The 19,666-nt window shown below is 45.3% G+C and overlaps 1 protein-coding gene across 1 annotated transcript; it reads left to right on the forward strand.

Annotated features, from left to right (window-relative positions):
- Positions 1 to 183: 183 nt before the first annotated feature.
- Positions 184 to 16,596, forward strand: LOC136060477 (inner centromere protein-like). The gene is made up of 17 exons (XM_065755044.1): positions 184 to 488; positions 781 to 894; positions 2,653 to 3,374; positions 4,501 to 4,552; positions 5,293 to 5,326; positions 6,466 to 6,565; positions 7,259 to 7,349; positions 8,392 to 8,527; positions 8,600 to 8,734; positions 9,922 to 10,031; positions 10,443 to 10,554; positions 11,790 to 11,885; positions 12,224 to 12,351; positions 12,565 to 12,650; positions 13,510 to 13,613; positions 15,607 to 15,751; positions 16,293 to 16,596. The coding sequence occupies exons 1-17, from the start codon at positions 286 to 288 to the stop codon at positions 16,496 to 16,498; spliced, it is 2,574 nt and encodes an 857-aa protein (XP_065611116.1). The 5' UTR covers positions 184 to 285; the 3' UTR covers positions 16,499 to 16,596.
- The last annotated feature ends 3,070 nt before the right edge of the window (positions 16,597 to 19,666 follow it).

Genomic DNA, 19,666 nt, shown 5'->3' on the forward strand with positions numbered 1-19,666 from the left:
CTGGATTTTAACAGCGGGGAAGTGATGGGCGCGGGAGGTAGCCAGTAGTAGGCAGAGCTTCGCTGGGGGAGCGCCGTGATTGGTGGAAACTGCGATATTTGGGACCGGGAGTGGAGGGGGGAGAGCTGTACTCGTGGGGTACGGTGCTTCCTTCAGAGTGCTGGTGGGCAGTACTAAGTGGGTGTGCATCTTAGGGTCTGGTCCTATGGGCTTGGGGGAAGGCTAGTAGGATGGTTCTCTGGGCTTGTGTCTGCTTTAGAGCTGTACCATGCTGCAAGGCACGCAATGGGTTTTGGTCATCTTCTGCATCCTAGTGGGCTCTCATCTCGCTTCTTGTGTTTCAGGCAGGCTATGGCTACAGCCGACGGTCCCATGCGGCTGCTGGAAGTGTGCAGGCAGAGACTCTCGAGGTTCCTTCATGACGCTGAGCACAAGCACTTGGCCTGGCTGCGGGAGGTGGAGGAGCAGGGCCTGAGGATGCTGGATAGGTAGGGACTGCCCTCCAGGGGAGTCTCCTGGGATGCTCTCAAACACTGAGCATAACGTGTGCTTCTGGCCGCTGGTAGCACAGCCCTGGTGTAAGCCTAAGCATTATTACACTGAGTGGGATTTAATGTGGCTGTGTACAGCAGCTTCATTTAGGCCTTAGTGCCGGGTAACGTTACACCTCAATTGCTTCTTACCTGCTGCTCTTTGTGGGTGAACATTGCTATGGCTGGGTGGCAGGCAACGTGACTTGCAGTTAGCAGTGGAAAGCAGCCTCTGCTTTCTGCATTTCAGCAGCAACTTCAGAGCTGAACCTGGCCTGATGCCCAAAACGCCATCCCAGAGGAGACGGCCTAGGAAGAGGCAGTCTTCAGCTCTGAAAGATGAGAATGAGCCAACCAGGAGGAGGTGGGTGAGTCTGGCTCTGCTGCATGTGGCATTTAACAGTGAAATGAAATGTTAACCGTTTCTGCGTACGCATATACAGAATAGCTTCTTGATTTAGTAAATTTAAGAGTGTGTCAAAATCAACTGACGCTTTGATTCTTGGAAAATTTGGTAGAGAATTAGCTGTTCCTTCGCTTTCTTTTTTGTCTGTTTAAAAACAATAAATATCTTTTTCTGCTTTCTTGTTTGCTTGTTTTTTTTTTTTTTTCTTTTTGTTTAATTTCATGCTTTCTTTCAGCGCAGCTTTTGACCTGAGGTTGCTCTTAGTGTTCGCTCACCTGAGAACGTAGCCTGCTACAAGGAATGTGCAAAAGTGTCATGTCTATTGCTGTTAATTCTGCTAGCAGGCAGAAAGGACTCAGAGGGGTTTGGAATGAAGCAAGTAGAATGTAGTAGAAGTAATGGCAAGCAGCCAAACTTTATTTTTCTTCTTTCTCTTTCCTGTACCAGTAAAGAGATTCATTGGAAAGTAAGCCAAAACTCATTAAGTAGAAGAGGTAAGGAGGAGGGTAAATGGAGCAATGTCTTTCTTCCTGAGAACAGTTGTCTGCAAATGGATGCAAAGGAGGGATGGTTTGGGGCATGATTTGGCTTTGATGCTAATTAACTTCCTTGATATCATAGCTTCACAGTGACTGACTGCATCTGCTTTCATCTTGTGCTTGGGACAAGGTGGTTAATAACCTGCTCTTCAGAAAAGCATATGCTGTGATCTGAGAGTAGGCGTGCTGGTAATTGCTTCAGTGTGTCCTAACCTAGTAACTGGATATACAGTAATAAACTGTGTAGTAAGGCCCTTACCTTTTGATAACCGTAATGAAAAATGCCACAGAAGAATTAGAACTGAAAGACTGTCAAAAACTAGACATGGAGGATGGAGAGAACAGCAAGAATAGTAAGGAAGCGTGGGAAGTTCATGCATGTGTGTGCTGAAGGAGGGCAGGAGAAGAAAATACTGTAAATCTAAACAGGGAGAGTTCTGAAGCAGTGCTGTTAGTTTTCAGGTAGCAGCTTGATTGTTCCTGTAAAGAAGATAAAGTTTGCATGTGGTTTTTTTTTCCTAATTTAAACTTAGTTTTGAGAAAGATCTGCTGATGAGTCAGTGCCTGAAAGGCTGAATGGTCATTTGTCAACAGGAAGTTCACACTGGAGTTAAGCACATTAATCCTGTAGGTCAGAACACTGTTGTTTCCATTGCTATGGTTCCCTCAGTACATATCTCAGAAACTACTTATTAGCATGTTCATGAGTTTCCCAATTAACAGTCTTGTTTTTGTCAACTTTATCAGGAAGTGATATTTTTTGCTAGGGTCAGAGTGAGATTAAGAGAACAAAACTGGAAGGAAGGCAGAGGGTATCAACTTGAAGGCTAGCAGTGAATGGTCTTCCACAAGGAACTGTAAGCCTTTGTTAACTAGTTTATGCTGCCTTAAGTTTTTGTAGTTTTCCTGCTGTTAGGCGCGTTCACCTTGGCTCTCCACTTTGTTTCAAGTCTCTACTTTCATTTGTGAGTAAATGTAGTGTGCCTGGCTAAATCTGCCAGAGCTTTCAAGGTTTTCCTCCTGCATTTAGCAAGTGATAAATGGTGTGTTGTAAGGGGAAGTGGGTGCAAGGAGGAAGCCTGTAGGTTTACTGCAGAACTCATCTGCATCTTGTTTTGAGACAGTTGAGGAGTGGGAGATTTCTGCATTGCTTCATCTGAAGTTGTTCTTATTTAAGGTTGTCCAGGAGGAGAAGCAGTGTCAAGCTAGTGCCTTCCAGGCCGAGTTCCCAAAGATGCTGCAGCAAAGAGCAACCTCGGAACCCTGGCTGTCAGGAGGAAGAGGTGTCCACACCTGACCATGCAGTGAGGTCTCAGGCCAACATTGAAATGGAGCTTCCAGCTCTGCCTGAGACATTACCAATGGAAGCGCAAAGTCCTATGGTGAAAGTAGACTGCAGTGACTGCCCTCAAGCTGAGTTACCTCCACAGCAAGACAGTGCTGATTGTAGTGATACCTGTAAGGCTGTTCCTGGGGAGCAGGTGCCTGAGGAGGGTGTAGTCACTGAACCATACAAAGTGCCTGCTGTCAGTGTGGTCCCTGATGACCAGTCAGCAAGGGAGGAGGACGAGGCCACTGAACAAAAAGCAAGTACCTCCACTCCTAAGGCTACTAGAAATAGAGATCCTGCCATACTCCAAGGAGATCTGTCTTCTCAAGGCCTAGAAAAGGTGCTTTTTCAGGACTCCAACAAAAAAATGACCACAGTGGTATCCAAAACGCGACGTTCTGGACGCCGAAGTTGTGTGGGTGGCTCCCGCAGAAGCCATAGGACCTCCTTGGCAGAAAAATATTCTCTGGCCACCAAAAGAGAGAGCATGATCCGGAGATCTATCAGCAGGGCCATTGCAAAGAAGGCAGCAGCACAAGAATCTTCGTCTGCCTCCAGCAGAGTGAGCTGTAAGTTTTTCTGTTATTGAGTACGTTCATTTGGCTAAGTCAGCCTTTTAGCTTTGCTGTAGAGTGGCTCATCCACATTAACTGCAGCTCCTCCTAATTTCCTCAGCAATAGTTTTGTGGCTTCCATCCATTTAGGGTGCAATCTTCAGGTCCCCATCTGTTGTCAGAGTGAGTATCAGGCTGCGTTTTGCTGTGGAAAGAGTTTATGCTGGGGCACAGGTATTGGAAATTGCATCTCAGAAGTTGCAGATTAATTAAAAAAAAAAAAAAAAGCAAGTAGATGTGGAGTGGGAAGGAAAATGCATCCTAGCTGGTTCTAGGTATGTGGGTAGTTTGGTTGCTTATTGATTGAGGCTATTGCATTTCCTGAAGAGGGTCTTCAGTATGAGAGTCTTCTGTGGATTTTATTGAGGAACTGGCAGAAGCTGAATGTGTCTGCTCTCTGAAACTGGCAGAGATAAATTTCACAGACAAATCTAAATAGCACAGTCACCTGAGGAAACAAGGTTCAAGAGTCCACGCTGTTCCTGGTAGCACTAAATTTCTCATATCCCTTGCTCTTACTGCTCCTGAGAAGGCTAGAAGGGAAGGCTTTCAGATTTGGGCTTTCTAAAAATCATTGCTTCTGAAAACAGATTGGCTTCTAATAAAGAACTAATGCCTTTGGTATTTAGCTTGTCAGCTTTGAGTCACACTGTATCTCGGCATTTGTTAAAACGCTTTCAGCTATGTGATGTTGGGGGGGAAATAGAATCAGCCAGAATCCACCAAATCTCTGCATAAAATTGTTGAGGGAGGCAGAAACTGAAGTCAATTGACTGGGAAATGATATCTCTGTGACACAGGCATGAGTGTGTTTGTGCAGCTGGAGCAGTCTGCACACAGAGGAGCTGCTGCTCCAGTTCTCTGCCTTCTCAGCCTACACCAGTTTGTCAGTGACACTTTGAGGGAGGTGGTAGTGCTCATGTGGTAAGCTAAGATGAGCAGTCGGCGTGTTCCCTGGGAGAAGCCTGCACAGAGACCTGAGCTCTACCACGTATGCATTGCCATTGTTGGGAGGACTCAGACTGAAATCCCTAAGATGGCTTTTGTTATGATAGCTATTTTTATTTTCTTCCCCCTCCAGGTCAAAGCTCCTTAGAGGTTTTTGTGGAAGAAGATGAGACCAATAATTTAAGGTGAGGCTGCCATTTTAGCAGGAAGAAACCACAAAAAAAGGCTGCAAGGAATACAGAAGCTGTAGGGATTGCTTCTGTGTTATAGGACTGTGGTTTTGTAATTGACTATTCTAGGTGATGTCATCACCTGGAATTTGTTGATATTTCCAGGTTTCTGTTGTTCAGACACAGCCCATCCTCTTCAGAAGCTTTTTCACACTAACAGTGAGGTTGATCCTTGCATTAATGCAGGATCTAACCTTATGCCACAAGCCCTGAGAGCCTACTAGTGATGGCTCTGTCTGCCATCATGTGAATTATGTCCTGCAGCTACTGGCTTTCCCCAGCCTCTGGATGCCTGGGGATGCTGGAGGTTAAGTCAGCTTTTCTGACTTGAAAGGTGAACAGGGAGATGCTCTCTGCCTGAGGTGTGCAGAACTTTGTTTACTTACTGTATGGAAGCACTCCAGGAAAAAGGGGATAACAAAGCTCATCAGCGTGTTATTCAGCAATATAATTAAAATAGTCTATCAGAAGAATTTGTATCTCTGTATTTGTGTGGCCTAGCTGAAACAGATTCCTGCCTTTATCTGGATGGCCTTACACTTGACTGTGTTTTCCTTGGGATCCATATGTTAGCTCCATCACATTTTCATTCCCTACAATTTGCCCTTCTGAATGCTGTCCTGGTAGAGGTGCAACAAGGACATATCTGTGGTTTTTAAATTCTCTGAAATAAAATCAAAATTTTCTTTTTGCAGACCTGGACTGGAACTGAGCTCCCCAAGTGAGAAGGTGAGTTCTAATGTATGACCTACCGATCTTCTGTTGAGCAGTTAGAAGCATTATGACTGGATGTAAGGAGGGCAGCCCAGGGTTGATTCTGTCACATTGCTTCAAGTTTAGCAGGCACTGCTGAGTTGGACGGTGCAGCCTTTCTAATGCTTGGGCAGCTTGTTATGCCTGTTGGCTACAAGCTCCTGGTGGACGGAGGCCCTTTGTGCCTTGCTCAGGCCTCTTTAAGATGGAGTTTTCAGAGGTTGTTGGACAGATTCCCAGGAGTTTGCAAGCTTTGCCTGTCATCTGGGCATGGTGATTGACTGTGTATATTCTTAGCAAGTCTTTGTTGCCTGGCTGATTTGAAGTACAGGATTCAAAAGGGCAGTTCAAATGAATGTGCTTTATTTTGCCAGAATGGCTGTGAATGCAACAAGCTCACATCAGTCTTCAGTGCTAGCAAGACAAAGAAACCCAGCCCATCCTTTTGAACTGGCAAAAATATCTTGTGTGATAGTACTGCCAACTGGCTTATCTGAAAGTTAGCCCAGCAGAGAAAGGGACTCACTCTGCCTCCAAACAGTTCACTGGTGCTACTGGGAAGCTGCAGAAGGACAAGTGGACAGCTGCTGGTTCTACTGTGGGTGGTGGCATCTTAGCAAGTTGGGGAAGGCATATCCTGTATGTATGTGCAGGCAGCCTGCATGCTGTGTCTCAGTGACTTGCTTATACTCCTGAGAATATCCTACAGTGGTATTTGAAGTGTACTATTATACTGTAATCTTAGATACTCTAAAGGGATTTTTCTGTAAAGAATAGAATATCTGTAGTTCGAACTTGTCTCCAAAGTGTATAGAAGTTGTCCCTCACTCCGAAGGCACTTTATTGGACCTGAAGTCAAACCAAAGTGTCCTGCTATTGATGAGAAAAGACTGGGCAACAGTCATCTTACTAGCCTTAGTGGGAGTTTCATGAGCAGAGCCCTGTGTTACAGAAGTGAATCAGCATCTATCAACTCTGGCTGGGAGGAAGAGTCCCTAGGCTAGCAGTAGGATTGCAGTTGAGAGTGACTGGTTGTTTTTTCAGGATCAGAGGTGTATTACAGTCTTGTTCATCTGGGAGAATGATGCTAAGATGTTTGTTTCCCTTTCCTTTAGGCTCCTGAAAACTTGCTTGCTTCAAGCAAAAGTGAAAAAGCTGCCAGCCCTCCTGCACAGCATGTGTCTCCTTCTGAAGAGCAGACAGGGAATAATGAAAGTAATGTTGTGCTAGTCTTGTTTTTCTTGTATGAAGCCACAGAGGCACACAGACTAAGGATTCTACGTGAGGGTTTGTGGGAAATCTGGGACTTGTACTGAAACAAAACTACTTTTGACCAGTCAAGGTAGTTTTTCAGGTAAACATGTGATCTCCTGAGGGGATGAGACATATGCAGTTAGATAAGCAAGGACATCTTGCAAATCCTTGTAAAGGTTTGTATCCAAGCCTTGAGACAAACATGGTTTAGTCAAACATCAGTCTCCATAATAAATAAATGGAAACACTTGAAATGAGAACACTCAGACTTGTAGCATAATACTGTGCTAAAGCACCTTGGCATCCTTGTCCACTTTGGGCTTGCATTAGGTGAGGATTTAAACATCGTGGTTATTTACTGTGCCTCAAAGAAAGCAGCTATTTGGACTTTTTGTGGGATCTGCAGTATCCCATAGCAGCTGTAGCTGGAATGGAAGTAGGAGTACCTACAGTCCTTCTGGTGAGACAAGTTGTACAGATCCTTCTGAATAAGCACAAGATGAATGCCTTGCAGTTTGCATACAGCACTGATATTCAAGGTAGCCATATAGGCTTCTGCTTTTGCAGTTTGGTTACGTGCCATGGGACTCTGAGCTGGAGTAAGAACCCTGCAGAATGTCTTGAATGTGGTGCTGACTACAAATTTCTTCACAGGCAGCTGTGTAAGTCCAAATGGTGAACCTTCAAACAAGAACCAAGATCAAGCCCACTGTGCCAAGTCCCAAGAGAATCCTTCATGCATCTGGTATGAGACATTTCCAAGGGAGGAATGAACCTGTGGTTTGGGGGGAGTTAGGCTTGGCCTTCTTAAATAATTTCTTTTAAAAGCTTTGGGTGTTTCCCCTTCCTGTCCCACTCCCCAGTGGAGTCTTGAAATCTTATGCTGTGGGAGTTCTGTGTGATTTCCTGCAGCCAGACCTTGATCCCAGATGCATTAGTTCATGCACAAGCCAGCAAAGATTACTAAAACAGCACTGTTACCTCACAGTTCAGTTGTGACTCTGAGTGGTTCATAAAGGGGTGATCTGGGAGTACTTTCAGACAGCAACACAAGCAGGTGACTGACCTATTTATTTTTATCTTGCGCAAGTGTCTGGAATGCCTGACTTATTTTCTCACTGCTTATATTACTGATGTTTCATGTGAGATTTGAGCTGCTTTTAGCTTCGTCCTTAGTCTGTCCCATTAGGTTTTGCTGGGGTGGATTTGCTGCAGGTGATGGGTGGGAAGGGAGAGTAGCAGTAACCTGTTCTCATGTGGGTGCTTAATGTGTGATGGGTCAGAATCTGCAGCTTTCCTTGGAACTGCTGCTGGATTGGGCCCCAACTGCACAGTGAGGCATTCCCACTGGCATTGGTGGGTGCATATAAAGGGATTTCTGACATGGGTTACATTCCTGTGAAAGTACATAGTGTTTATAAAGCAAATGAAACCTTGCCAGTGAGGTGAGCTGGAATGGCTAGTTGCTAACATGTGTCTGTCTTTTGTTGTTGATACCAGATATATGTTTGCTTGCTGGGGATTAGAGTGAGGAATGAGAGAGTGGGGGTGATGTTGTATACCACTGCTCTGAAATTTGGGTGTTCTCTTACCAAGCTGTCATGTGCCTCTTCTGTCTGTAAGTATTGTCTAGGTGGTGCTCCTGCTCCATAGTTCACTGATTCCTAGGTGGTCCAACTGCTCTGGTGGTAGCAAGTAGGCAGAGGGTGCTGTAAAACAGTAAGTGTTCCTGTTAAAACCTGAGGAGCTTAATGGGGACTTCATGTCCCTTTTGCTAACGCCAACAGGACAAGAAGTTATAAGCAAGCAATGGGCGTCATATGGAATGGGCAGCATCCAGAAGGTGGTGCCCAATCCCCTTTGGATGACAAGCATGTGAATTCTGCAAACCAGACTCCGCCTTCTGCTTCTCCAGCTAGCAAGGCGAGTCTCTGCCATGGCCCTTCCTTGCCTCATTTTCCCTGGCAGGTGCTCACTTCCATGTTTTTCTCTTAGGTTGTTAGACCATTGAAGAACTTCCTTCAGGCTGTGCAGAGAAACCAGCTACTTGCAGCCTCTGGGTCCACGGGACGTGGGGGTGTCATGAAGAACTTCATCAAACGCAATACTCCCACACGACCTGATCTTAAGGTGCGTAAGAATCCAACTTTCCCTCACAAAGCTGGATGAGGGGATCAAGTCTGGGGGAGGGGCAGGATGACTGTTCAGTAAAGATGTATTCCTGGATCTGTTGCCCATCGTGGATCAGTGTATGTCATAACAGCAAACTGTCCTCATAATTCCACCTCAGCCTCCCCAGGGGAGAGAAACTAATTGGACAGGTGAAGCAAGGCAAGACCACAGACACTGTTATTGGCCAGGGCTGTTTTGTTTTTAGCACCATTCCTCAATCTTTCCTCAGATGCAGAGAAATCTCACTGCTTTGTTCTATAGTCAGTGGAAACACTTTATGTTCTGTAACTGTTTAACTGTGGTAAAATGGGAAGCTTCTTGCAATGGGAATCTGCCTTTGTATCACATAAGTGGCTGCTCCAGGGCTGAAAGACAGGCTGCGTGGGGTTAGGCAGTGGGTTTCCCTGCATGTACTTGTAAGGAGCTGCAGCTAACAGGGTGGTGTACAGTGATGCAGGGTTCTAGTATTTCTTACAAGCACTCATTGTGTTTCTCTTCTCTACAGGGAGACTTTGTTGTAAGTAATGACACAACTGTGGGGTTGGCAGTCTGTAGTGGCTGTGCTTCTTGCCTCACAAGCACTGATGGCTCTTTACTCTCACACTGGCTTCCACATAGCTCTTCTGTTCAGTCCAAAAAATGTAAACTGGCCATGGCAGTGGTGAGGTGGCAGGATCTCCTCTGCAGGTGTGTTCTGCTGGACCTGGGAACTACTAAGAAACTTTTGGCCTCTAAGCATGACTGTTTGCACTTTATTCCTTCTCCCTGCTTCTCCTAGTTGCTGACATGGGTAGCACTGTCCTGGGCAAGAAGTGTTTGCTACAGGTGGTCACCTACAGGAGCAGAGTGCTGGGCAACTTCCCTTGCCTGGACAAGACAACTGTACAACTGAAATACTTGTTTCCTTGTCATCCCCATGACTCTTCTGCTCTGAGAAGATAGTACAGTTGAATAAGTGTTGCTGCCAAATCTGCATTGTTTCTTACCTATTATTCACTTCCCATCGCTGTGTGTGGGTGAACATGACTCTGACAGGGACTTCTTTGTTTAGCAGGCTGCTTAGCCTCTAGCTGCTAGTGCACAAGCAGCCTGAGGGCAGAAACAGGCCCCAGCAATTGGTATAGTCTGAACTCATCTCCCTTCAGGAGAAGGAGCGGCAGAGACTGGAAAGCCTCAGGAAGAAGCAGGAGGCTGAGGAACAAAGGAAAAAGAAAGTGGAGGAGGAAAAGATACGTCGGCAGGCAGAAATGAAGCAGTGAGTTGAATCTCTTACATCCTGTTTGTTGCCTGGTTCAGTGGAGAATCGCCTTGAAGTCTTTTTCTGCTAGGCAGGCAGCGTTGCTATACCATGCTTTGTGCAACCCACCCAGAAAAAGCATTTAGCAGATAATGATCCCTGGGCACCTTGAGCCCTACTGCTCATGGCTTGCTGCAGTAATAACTGCATCAGTGCAAAACACCTGCTGATTTCTGGTAGACTTAATCCAGATTAAGAGCTGAAGTTAAGCTCAGCCAAAACAATTCAAGCAAAATAATTGTTTTCTCATGATCTGTGGCAAGCTGCTGTGCTAGAAAATGAGCCACAAACTCAATTTACCTTGTTCCCTTATCCTCTGTGTTAGAGCAAACAAAGCTAACAAGCCCCTCTTGCACACACATTCCTTAGGAAGAGGGAAGAGCGACTGAGGAAGGCACTGCAGGCTCGAGAGCGGGTGGAACAAATGGAAGAGGAGAAGAAAAAGCGGATGGAGCAGAAGATTTTACAGTGTGATGAAAGGGTAAGCAGCCTGACTAAGCTTTGAGCCATTCAGAATAATGAAATTGTCACAGTGAGCTATGAGACCAAGTGGGTGCAAACAGGCCGCTGACATGATGTGTGCAAGTGCAGGGTTGCTGCTCGTGGTGACTAATCAAGTGGTGGGAAAGTCTGCATTTAAAATAGACTTTGAAATTCTCTAACAAGGGGAGGCTTTTGTTCTCCATACCTCTGCAGTGATTCTAAACATTCCTGTTCTGACATGCATGATCTATAGTGTGCTGCGTTCAAGGAATGTAGCAGCATCCCTTGACTGTCCTGTGAACAGGCCCTGCAGGTGAGACAGTGTTATCCAGTTGTTTGCACAGCATTAAAGGCATTGATGCCACAGTGGTTGCAGAAGTGTGGCAGGAAAGAATAGCTACCAAGTGAGCAAGGAATGCACATGGCTAGTAGATGTGGCAGCACCAGCTGTTTGTGTTTTGTATTGTCTGTTTTTAAGGCTTGGTCTCCTCCCTTTTTTGAGGACAAATAGAAAGCAAGTATACCAGGATCAGCCATTGATGGCTATGTGTAGGCTTGCTTCTTTTTTACAACAGTGCAGGTTGTGCAGGAATGAGGGAGGTTGTGCTAAGCTGACCTGGATAGAGCTCTAGGAGAATACATGGTTGCTCACTTTAAGGAGTAATCTAGACTGACCTTTGGAAAAACTTAGACTTAAAAAATAAAAAAGAAGAAGAAATTGTGCTTCCCTCAGCTTATCTGAAAACCTCAGTGGACAAAAGTACATGCAGCCCTGGCTAGCCTGCCCCTGTGCACATACTAGTGCATTGACTGGGGCAACTCAGGCAAAAGCATGGTGTCTGGGGCTCACATTTCAGGTCCTCAATTCACACTGCAGCTTAGCAGTAGCATTTTGAGACAGAACACAAACCAGGTGCTAGATGCCCTTGTTCCGCAGAGAATCACATTCAGGGTGAAAGCATGTATTCTGTACTTGTGTAATGGCTTCTGTGCTCTTTTCTTGCAGCACTCCAGGTGGTGGGTGTTTCTCCACATGACCTGTAGTAGGTGGTGGACTTGCACAAGGTTGGTGCTAAATCCATGTGCCTGGTGCTGGGTTCTTGGTCCTATTAGAACTTGGATACCAGTTTTCAGACTTCAGCAGCTTCCCCCATCCTCCATTTGGGAAAGGCAGTGTGTCCTGAGGGGTGGTGAAGCAGATGCATGGGGCTTTTTCAGGTGCGCCTCTCCCAGGTGCGGGAAGAAAAGGTGCCAGAGGAACGGAGCAAGAAAAAACTATCAAAGAAACCTTGGGAAACTGATGTGCGGAAGCAGAAAATAATCAAGTTGGTAAGAACAACTCTAGTAACCCTCTTGCATATAGAAAAGGAAAGGAACCCATGCACTGATCTGCCTGGTAAAACAGGGAGCAGTTACTGCCAGGAGCCACGGGGATTCGGAGAAGTGGAAGAATCTGTTGCAAGATTTCTGTCTAGACGGTTCACATTAGGTTTAAGCACCAGGGAACTTGGGCAGTATTTCCCTTCAATCTCCACAACTGGTAGTGGATAAGCTATGAAAGATAAGAATGGGATGTAATGAGCATAATTTGTTGCCAAGCCCTCATTTCACATCCACCCCATCTTTCCCCACTTGAATTGGAGGGTTACAAGTGTGTTCTTCTTCAGGTGGAAGATAAATTTGAGCAGCAAGAAGTACTGCAGAAGACAAGAGAAGTTGAAGTGGAAGTAAAAGGAAAAGTTTTGGAACTGAAAAATGATGTAGAGCAGCGACAGGTGGAACAAGTGAAGGAGAGGTATTAGCCTGTTTCTATTCTGGAGAGGGGGACTTAGCAACAGGCATGGCAAAGCAATAAATATAAACAGTATTGCTTCAGTTGGGAGTCTGATGTGAGTGTCAGGCAATTCCAGAGGTTTGGGGTGCTAAAGCCAAGAGCCTATAAGAAAGCTAGCAGGGAGGGGTGGAAGCATGCTTTTCTATGTAACTAAACTTTAGTTTTGTTTCTCAGGGATCTCAAACAGTGGGGGAAAGAGAAGGCCCCCCATTCACAGGCAGAATCCGTGGTCTTTACTGATAAAAACACAAAGGTGAGGAGTTACAGTTGCTTGCAACAAATTTTTTTGTAAAGCAGTAAAGTATAGAACATGCAAACTTACTATTTTTTAAGATTGGTTTTGCTTTCCAAGTCCTTTGTTACTTCTTAGTGCTTCAAGGATAGCTAGTATTTAGTCAAAGCTGCTTGTTGCAAAATATCGTAGTAATATTTCCATTCCACTTTAAATAATGCCTCACTCTTCTGCCTTCTGCACTACCTAAGTCCCAAGTGGTACCACTCTTGAAGATAAATTTTGTTCTTGTTCTGACTAATTTTAATCTAGAAGGTGCTAGCCCTGGGACTCCTATTTTTGCTATATAAACTTAATGGAAAACTGAATTCCTTATGTATAACCAGCAGTTGGGCTGGAGTAAGGCATCAAGAAGCTTCTCCAGATGAGAGAAGCTGAATCTAATTGAGTGGCTCTTCCTTCTCCTTGTGTTAGCTTCTCCTCTGCTGAGGACAGTGGCAGATGAAACACCTGGATAAAGTGGTTTGGGTTGAAATAGAGCTCAACTTCTGCAAAGCTTTCCTCTTTATTAGGAGGAGGAAACCCCAAAACAGCTGCACTAGCTGCTTGGGCAGGAGGAGAGAGCCACACAGCCAGAGTCCACAGCAGTGACCTCTATTAACTAGCTGAAAGTGACAGAGTGTGGGCTCTAGAGACTTTGCTGATATGAATCTGAGCCAAGACAGCTGTCGCTTTATCTGCATGATTCTTAATCTCTTCCCCCTCGCCTTACCAAAGACAAAGGGGTAGAGAATTTCTTCAGAAAATAAATTCCAGAGATAGCCCGATTATTTTGCTTGAGTGAACATTAATGAATAACTTAATTCTTATGCCTTGACAAAAGGGAGATGGTCTGCAGGAGTCACAGCAGCAGTTGGCAGAAGAGACAAAAATTGAGCAACCAGAATCTTTTACTGCTGCCTCCAGCACATGGCTGAGCAAAACTGTAAAGGTGAGCTTCAGTTCCAGTGGAGCCCTTGAAATAGCTTTGTGGTAACTGATTTGCTTCTATGCTTTGTTAACCTGCTGGTTTACAGTGACAAAGAAGGTGACCAGGAGGTGAAATCCTCGAAAGAAACTGTTGAGGTTTAACTGGGATTTGTGCAGAGTGAAAATTGAGAAGTTTTTCTTCTCTGTTACTTAGCTGATAGCTCAGTGCAGGAGAACGTGAACAAATAGCAATTGTTTTCTTGAAAAGATGTTGGAAATGACCGCAGGATGGCAGCACACCATGAGATGTCAGTTTAGCTTGCCGAGCCTTTAGCTGCGCAGTTGCAACAATGATTCAGGCTTGCCTGTAAAGTCCGTTTAGCTGTTTAAATCTCCAGAAGCTTGTTTGGACTTGAACCTCTTAAATTTAATATCTGGAGAGGTGAAGAAAAAGCTGCTGGAAGATTCAGTCAGCTCTGAGTGCCCCTTTTGGCAGTAAATACTCCTTTCTTTCTCTCGTCCTGTGGCTGACTTCTTAATTCTGTGACTGTTCAAGTTGTAGAGAATGAAAGTCAGATTTGCCATGAAACATGTGAGTAGGTTTGAGCAATGTGTTCAAAAGCCAAGTGCTTACTGATATGTGGTATGTTCTTGCACTACCTTTCTAAAAAAAAAAAAAAAACAAAACAGAAAAGGCTTACAGAGACAGTGAGCAAGTTACAGAATACAGTGACTGCTTTTATACAGAGTAATCCTGTACTTGGATCAAATACAAAGAACACTGCAAAAAGAATGGTGAAGGTGAAGTGTCCCCTGGAAGTACCTGGCCTAACACCTCTGCTCTAGCAGGGTCATGTAAAGCAACTTAACACTGGACTGTTTTCAGACAGACTTTGATCATCTCCAAGAAAGGAGATTCTACCACCTTTCTGGACAGCCACAGCAGAGGACTATTTTCTGGTATTCAGACAGAGCCTCCTGAAATTCAGTTTAGGCTGCTCCCATTGCCTCTTATACTACTTCTGGGCTCCAAAAAAGAGTACCTAGTTCCATCTTTGCACCACATCTCTATGATCCCAGCAGAACTGCAGCACATCACTGTTTCATTGTTTGTTCCTCATCCTGTGCTCACCAACATACAGGCACTTCAGAGAGGTATGCCAGTAGTTTGTGCTGATGTCTCCATAATGATGCCTTTCCTGGTTTATCCTCTGCTCAGTACCTCTATGTGTTTCTGGACTACATGCAACTGTCAGGTCTTCTAGTCATTCCCTGTTCTTCTTTACCACAAAGGCAGCAGGTCCCTCCAGGCTTTGTCGTGTGCTGTTCTGACCTCCAGCTTCAAAGTGAAATGGAGCCCTAGCTGTATCCTCACCAGGTGCTGGCAGGCAGTTCCCCATGGCTTGAAAGCTGCAGGTTGAACAAGCAGCTGTTTGAGTTATGCAGTTTGCAGTTCCTGCTGTGGTACACAGTCTTGAGCTTGGCTTTCATCAAAATACAGTTTCAAAACAGATCTCAAAAAAAAAAAAGCCAGAAGGATTTCAGTACTTCCAGAAGTTTCAACCTAAATTATCTGCCAAATAAGAATCTGTACGTTAACTGAAACACCTGTAATATAAGTTCCCATAGACAGTTGAGTAACCTTTCTGGTCTCCTGCTCTGAACTCAAAATGAAAATGTGTATATGAACAGTCTGCTCTAAAAGTCTACTGTCAGTTCTTCTTTCTGGCTACCTTTACTTTGCTGTTTCTTGCCCAGCATAGAGCACTGTAAAGCCTCCCTCTTAACTCATGGCTTTGGGTTAGTGTGAGGGTTGCACCGTAGGTATATTAACACCATACTGCTGTGGGATCTAATCTGGGATCTTAGTACGGCCTGTTTGTCTTGCTAATGCCAGAGCTTTGAGATGTCTGCAAGGGGTCAGTCTGGGTAAGCCTGCTCTAGCAAAGCAAACTCTTCTGTCAGGCTGCAAGGTATGTTTGCTGCTCTCATAAATGTTGTCTCTGTGGTTTCAGAAATCCATCTCCACATCCTGCTTAGCACCTCCAAAGGGCACAGAAGAACCCAGGTCCCCCAATAACTATGGGATGGATCTGAACAGTGATGATTCCACAGATGACGAGAATGAACCTCGGAAGCCTGTCCCTGCTTGGGCTGATGGTAGGTGCCAAGTTTGGTTGGCCTTCAATTCCTTCCCTGGGAAGCAGGAGCTCCCCAGATCTGCTCAGCATGATCTCAGCTTCCTTAAAATACAGTTCAGGGGTGTGAGACTTCAGCACTGTTGGCAGCTGCTGGCTGTGAGTGGTGAGGGGGGCTGGATCTGCTTTCTTGCAAGTGCTGTTCTGTTAAAGCTAATCCTAAATTCTGTGTGTGTTTGGAGTCAGGGCTGTGAGAGAATTGTGGGAGCTTACTGGTTGAGGCAGCCCCTCCTGCTGCGGTAAACCAACGTGTGGCAAGTTTGGGGTATTTCTAGTGTGGTGACAAGTGATGTAAAACAAATGTTGTCAACCCAGAGATGAATCTGGTGCTCAAAGCTTTACAGTGAGCAGATAGACTGCTGATTGCACTCACTGTACTGGCTTTTTCTGGGGGGAGTATGGATGAAGAAGAGTAATTGTCCTGTGGGCTCTAAGGGAAAGGAATGCCTTAAGCAGAGCGCTGACAGTTTGAGGCTGCTTCTCTGATATGGTTGTTTTCATAGGGTCTCAGCTTAATCAAGCCATTCTGCACCAATACTATCATCCAGTGAATGTTGACCAACTCTTTGGGTTGATAGCAAGCCCTAAGCTGGAAGATATTTTTGGCAAGAGCAAGCCTCGATATTTCAAGCGCACGAGCTCAGCAGTTTGGCATTCTCCACCTGAGCCCAAATCTACTTGTGGCATAGCTTGTAACTTCAAAAACTGAGTAAACAGTTCTTGTGTCACACTGTTTTTGGACAGTGTGACACATTGGGTTTTATTAGCATTCAGACTGCTTACCATTTTAAATGTTTTTGTACAGAAATAAAAACACTGAATAAAGTCTATCAATGCTTGTTTCTCTCATTCCCTACTAAGCTAGGATGATGCCGTAGCTGGTATGCTCTGAGATTGCTGGCTGTAGTTTGTGCGAGTGCAGATGTTTGAAGAGATGGTATTGCACTGTTACATATTCCCTCAAATTACTTGCAGAATCTTACACCAAAAAAGCTATGAAACTGCTGTGGAGAAGGTAATATATATTTTTTTTAAATAAACATGGGGGGGAAGGATGTACTGTATTCATAATCCATACTGTATAACAGTTATGTATTTAACAATGCTTCTATCTGCCAGTATCTTTCTTTCAACCCTGCATTCTTCTGATCTTTTGTTACTGAACTGGAATCCTCTTCATCTAGAGAAGTCTGTCTGGACTCTTTAAAGAATTTATAAATGTTCTGCAATTGGTTTGTTTTTTCTTGTGGAAAAATGGAGCCAAAGCTAAGTTCTTAGTGCTGTTTTCCTAGGAGGCTTGAGGATACAGTCTTGCTTTTAGGCAGGAGTTGGGTTTATTTATATAAAGCTGTGACTTAAAAAAGGTAAGCAGAGAAGTGATTTCCTTAAGACTGCATTCAGATCTGCTCAGTGCCCCCTGCCTGTGCACACCCAGGGCTGTGCTGAGTGGCAGCAGGCTCCCTGCAGTGCATCCGGTGGCTCTGGTGCAGGTTGCCTAGGGACTGTTCTAGCATGCTGGGCCAGCCGTAGAGCATCCTAAGCTCATGCAGGGCTGCACAGGGTCAGCTGTGGCTCCATGCTGTATGCCTTGCTGTCCTTAGGGCCCCTGGAGGGCAAGCCTATGCAGTCAGTGATGCTCAAAAAGCAGGTAAGTTAGCCAAGCTCAGCATCCCTGGGCTCTGTTGAGTTAATCAGATGTCCCTGGCAGCTTTCAGGTTCCTCTAAGCACAGACCCAGGCTTTCTCCTGCTAGCTGATCTGTCACTGATGGTAATATCTAAATTATCTCATTAGAAAGAGCCAAGAAGGCAATGACTTCAGGATCCTGATGGAAGAGGAAGCTGGAGGTCAAGCTCTCCTTTAGAGCTAGCCAAATGTGCCTATCTGGAGGAGGAGCAAGGTTTCTGGGCAGGATGAAATGGGCTGTGATTTAACATCAGGCTTAGGAAGGAACTGGTTTCATTTCAGTGCCAGAGCAAGCAGCATGCAGCAAACCACAAACTTGACTTTCTGGTGTTGAGCAGGAAATTCACAGGAGGGCCTTTGCCAAAACCACAGTTGCTGTCAGAGCGTTTCAACTCTGGGACAGGTAATCACTAAAAGACATGGAGCAATTTCAGAGGAAATGTCTGCACCAAAAAGGTGGCAGAGTCCTGCCAGCCTCTGAGGAAACCTGGGGGGTCTGTTTCCCAGTGCAGTCCTGATTTAGGCATCATGCTGGTGCCATTCATCATTCTTTCCTGTGATGAGAGCTGTGCTGGATTCAAAATGACTGGAAATTTTAAGTGGGCTTGTGCATAATCAAGCTAGCTGTTTGTGTAGTGGTGTTCCTAGTAATGGGAGAGGAACCAGATCCATGGGCCTGGTACCATCCTTTGAGGATGTGTTGACCTTGGGAGAGTTGTGGGGCATTGCTACTTTCACCAGGAATGAATGAAAATGTTAGAAGCTTCATCAAAATACTAATCACAATGAAAAAGCTATGAATAGTAAAGAAAATCCTTGGCAGCTAAGGTGTGTTTTGGAGTGCTCCCAAGCTCAGGGAGCAAACACCAAAGGTTCACAGATTTATTTTTTTCCCATTGTTTCATTCTGATTTTCTGTAACCTCAGCTCTGTTCTTCCCCATTCACACAGAAGCAAGTCCTACCTAGATCTGTAGTGTGTGAACATAACTCTGCTCCAGGTAGTAATTCCTGATTTTCGCAAGAGGATCAGCCCTGAGCCTGTGCAACCAGAGCCTGGCAATGCATGTTGGAAACTACTTTTAGCATTACAAAGAACTCTTCCAAGTCTGGTGTGCATGGTATCTGTAACAGCTGTATCTGGTTTTCTGTTTGTTGTTGAATTTCCTTGTTCACATGTCCCTGGGGGCAATGATGCTGAGAGCAGCTCCAGCTCACTCCAGAGTGAAAAACATAATGCACATCTCCCAGCTGTAAGTGACAAAATACAATGCAAATCTCTGAGCTGTTAGTGATAAGATGCCAAAGTGCAGCTGCAAGGCAAAACCCAGCAGTAATGGCACAGTGCTGTAGTACATGAGCAGGAAGTCAAGGTAACTGAGTAAGATTCACTCAGCCACAGAGTAAGGCCTGGGACAAAGAGCTGATGTGTGAAAGGATGGGCTGAATCTACCTCTGAAAGGGTTTCATCCCTTCTCAGGGGTACTGTAAGTCTTCCATCTGACCTAGACACTGAAAATGAGTTCTCTGTCATGCAGTGTTGTAGTGGAGACTAGTTAACTTAAAAATGTGGTACCAAATTATATCTATGGGAAGTGCAAAAATAAGGGGCAGGCCCCTCTGACTTCTCCTTTTGTGATGCCTCAAGCTATCTTCAGTATCCATAAATAGGCCTCTCATTTGAACTTTTCCTCCCTCGCATAGGCTCAGCAGAAGAGTCAAAATATGTTCCTGCTGCCTTTCAGCTGGTGTGCAGTCTCCCTGCTGTGCCAGCAGGCACAGTGGTTCCATGACCTGGGCCAGGCACTTGCACGTGCCCAGACTTGCCTCGCTTCCTCCTGTTGCACTCCAGCAGCCTCCTGCTCTGTATTTTCATGAAGCTGCCAGCAATGAGTGAAGGAGCTGTAGTCAAATCCCACAGTGTCCTTGTCTTCTCCATACCCATGCTTCCTGGGAGCACATCAGTGCTCTCAGTTACAGGGTTTGATTTTTGGGTGGTCCTGGGTGGAGCCAGGAGTTGGGACTCAATTCTTGTTGGGTCCCTTCCAACTTGGGATATTCTATGAACTTTGGGTCTAGCCTCAGGCCCCTCTGCTTTCCCTGAGCAAAGCAGCCACGTTGCAGAGCTGACTGTGCTCCAACGACTCTATCAATCACAGTGTCCAGGGCAGTGCCCCTGCTGCAGCAATCAAAC

Source organism: Cyrtonyx montezumae, unplaced genomic scaffold (genome assembly GCF_038088225.1).
Source record: "Cyrtonyx montezumae isolate F1298 unplaced genomic scaffold, pur_monq_1.0 scaffold_10, whole genome shotgun sequence".
NCBI lineage: Eukaryota > Metazoa > Chordata > Aves > Galliformes > Odontophoridae > Cyrtonyx > Cyrtonyx montezumae.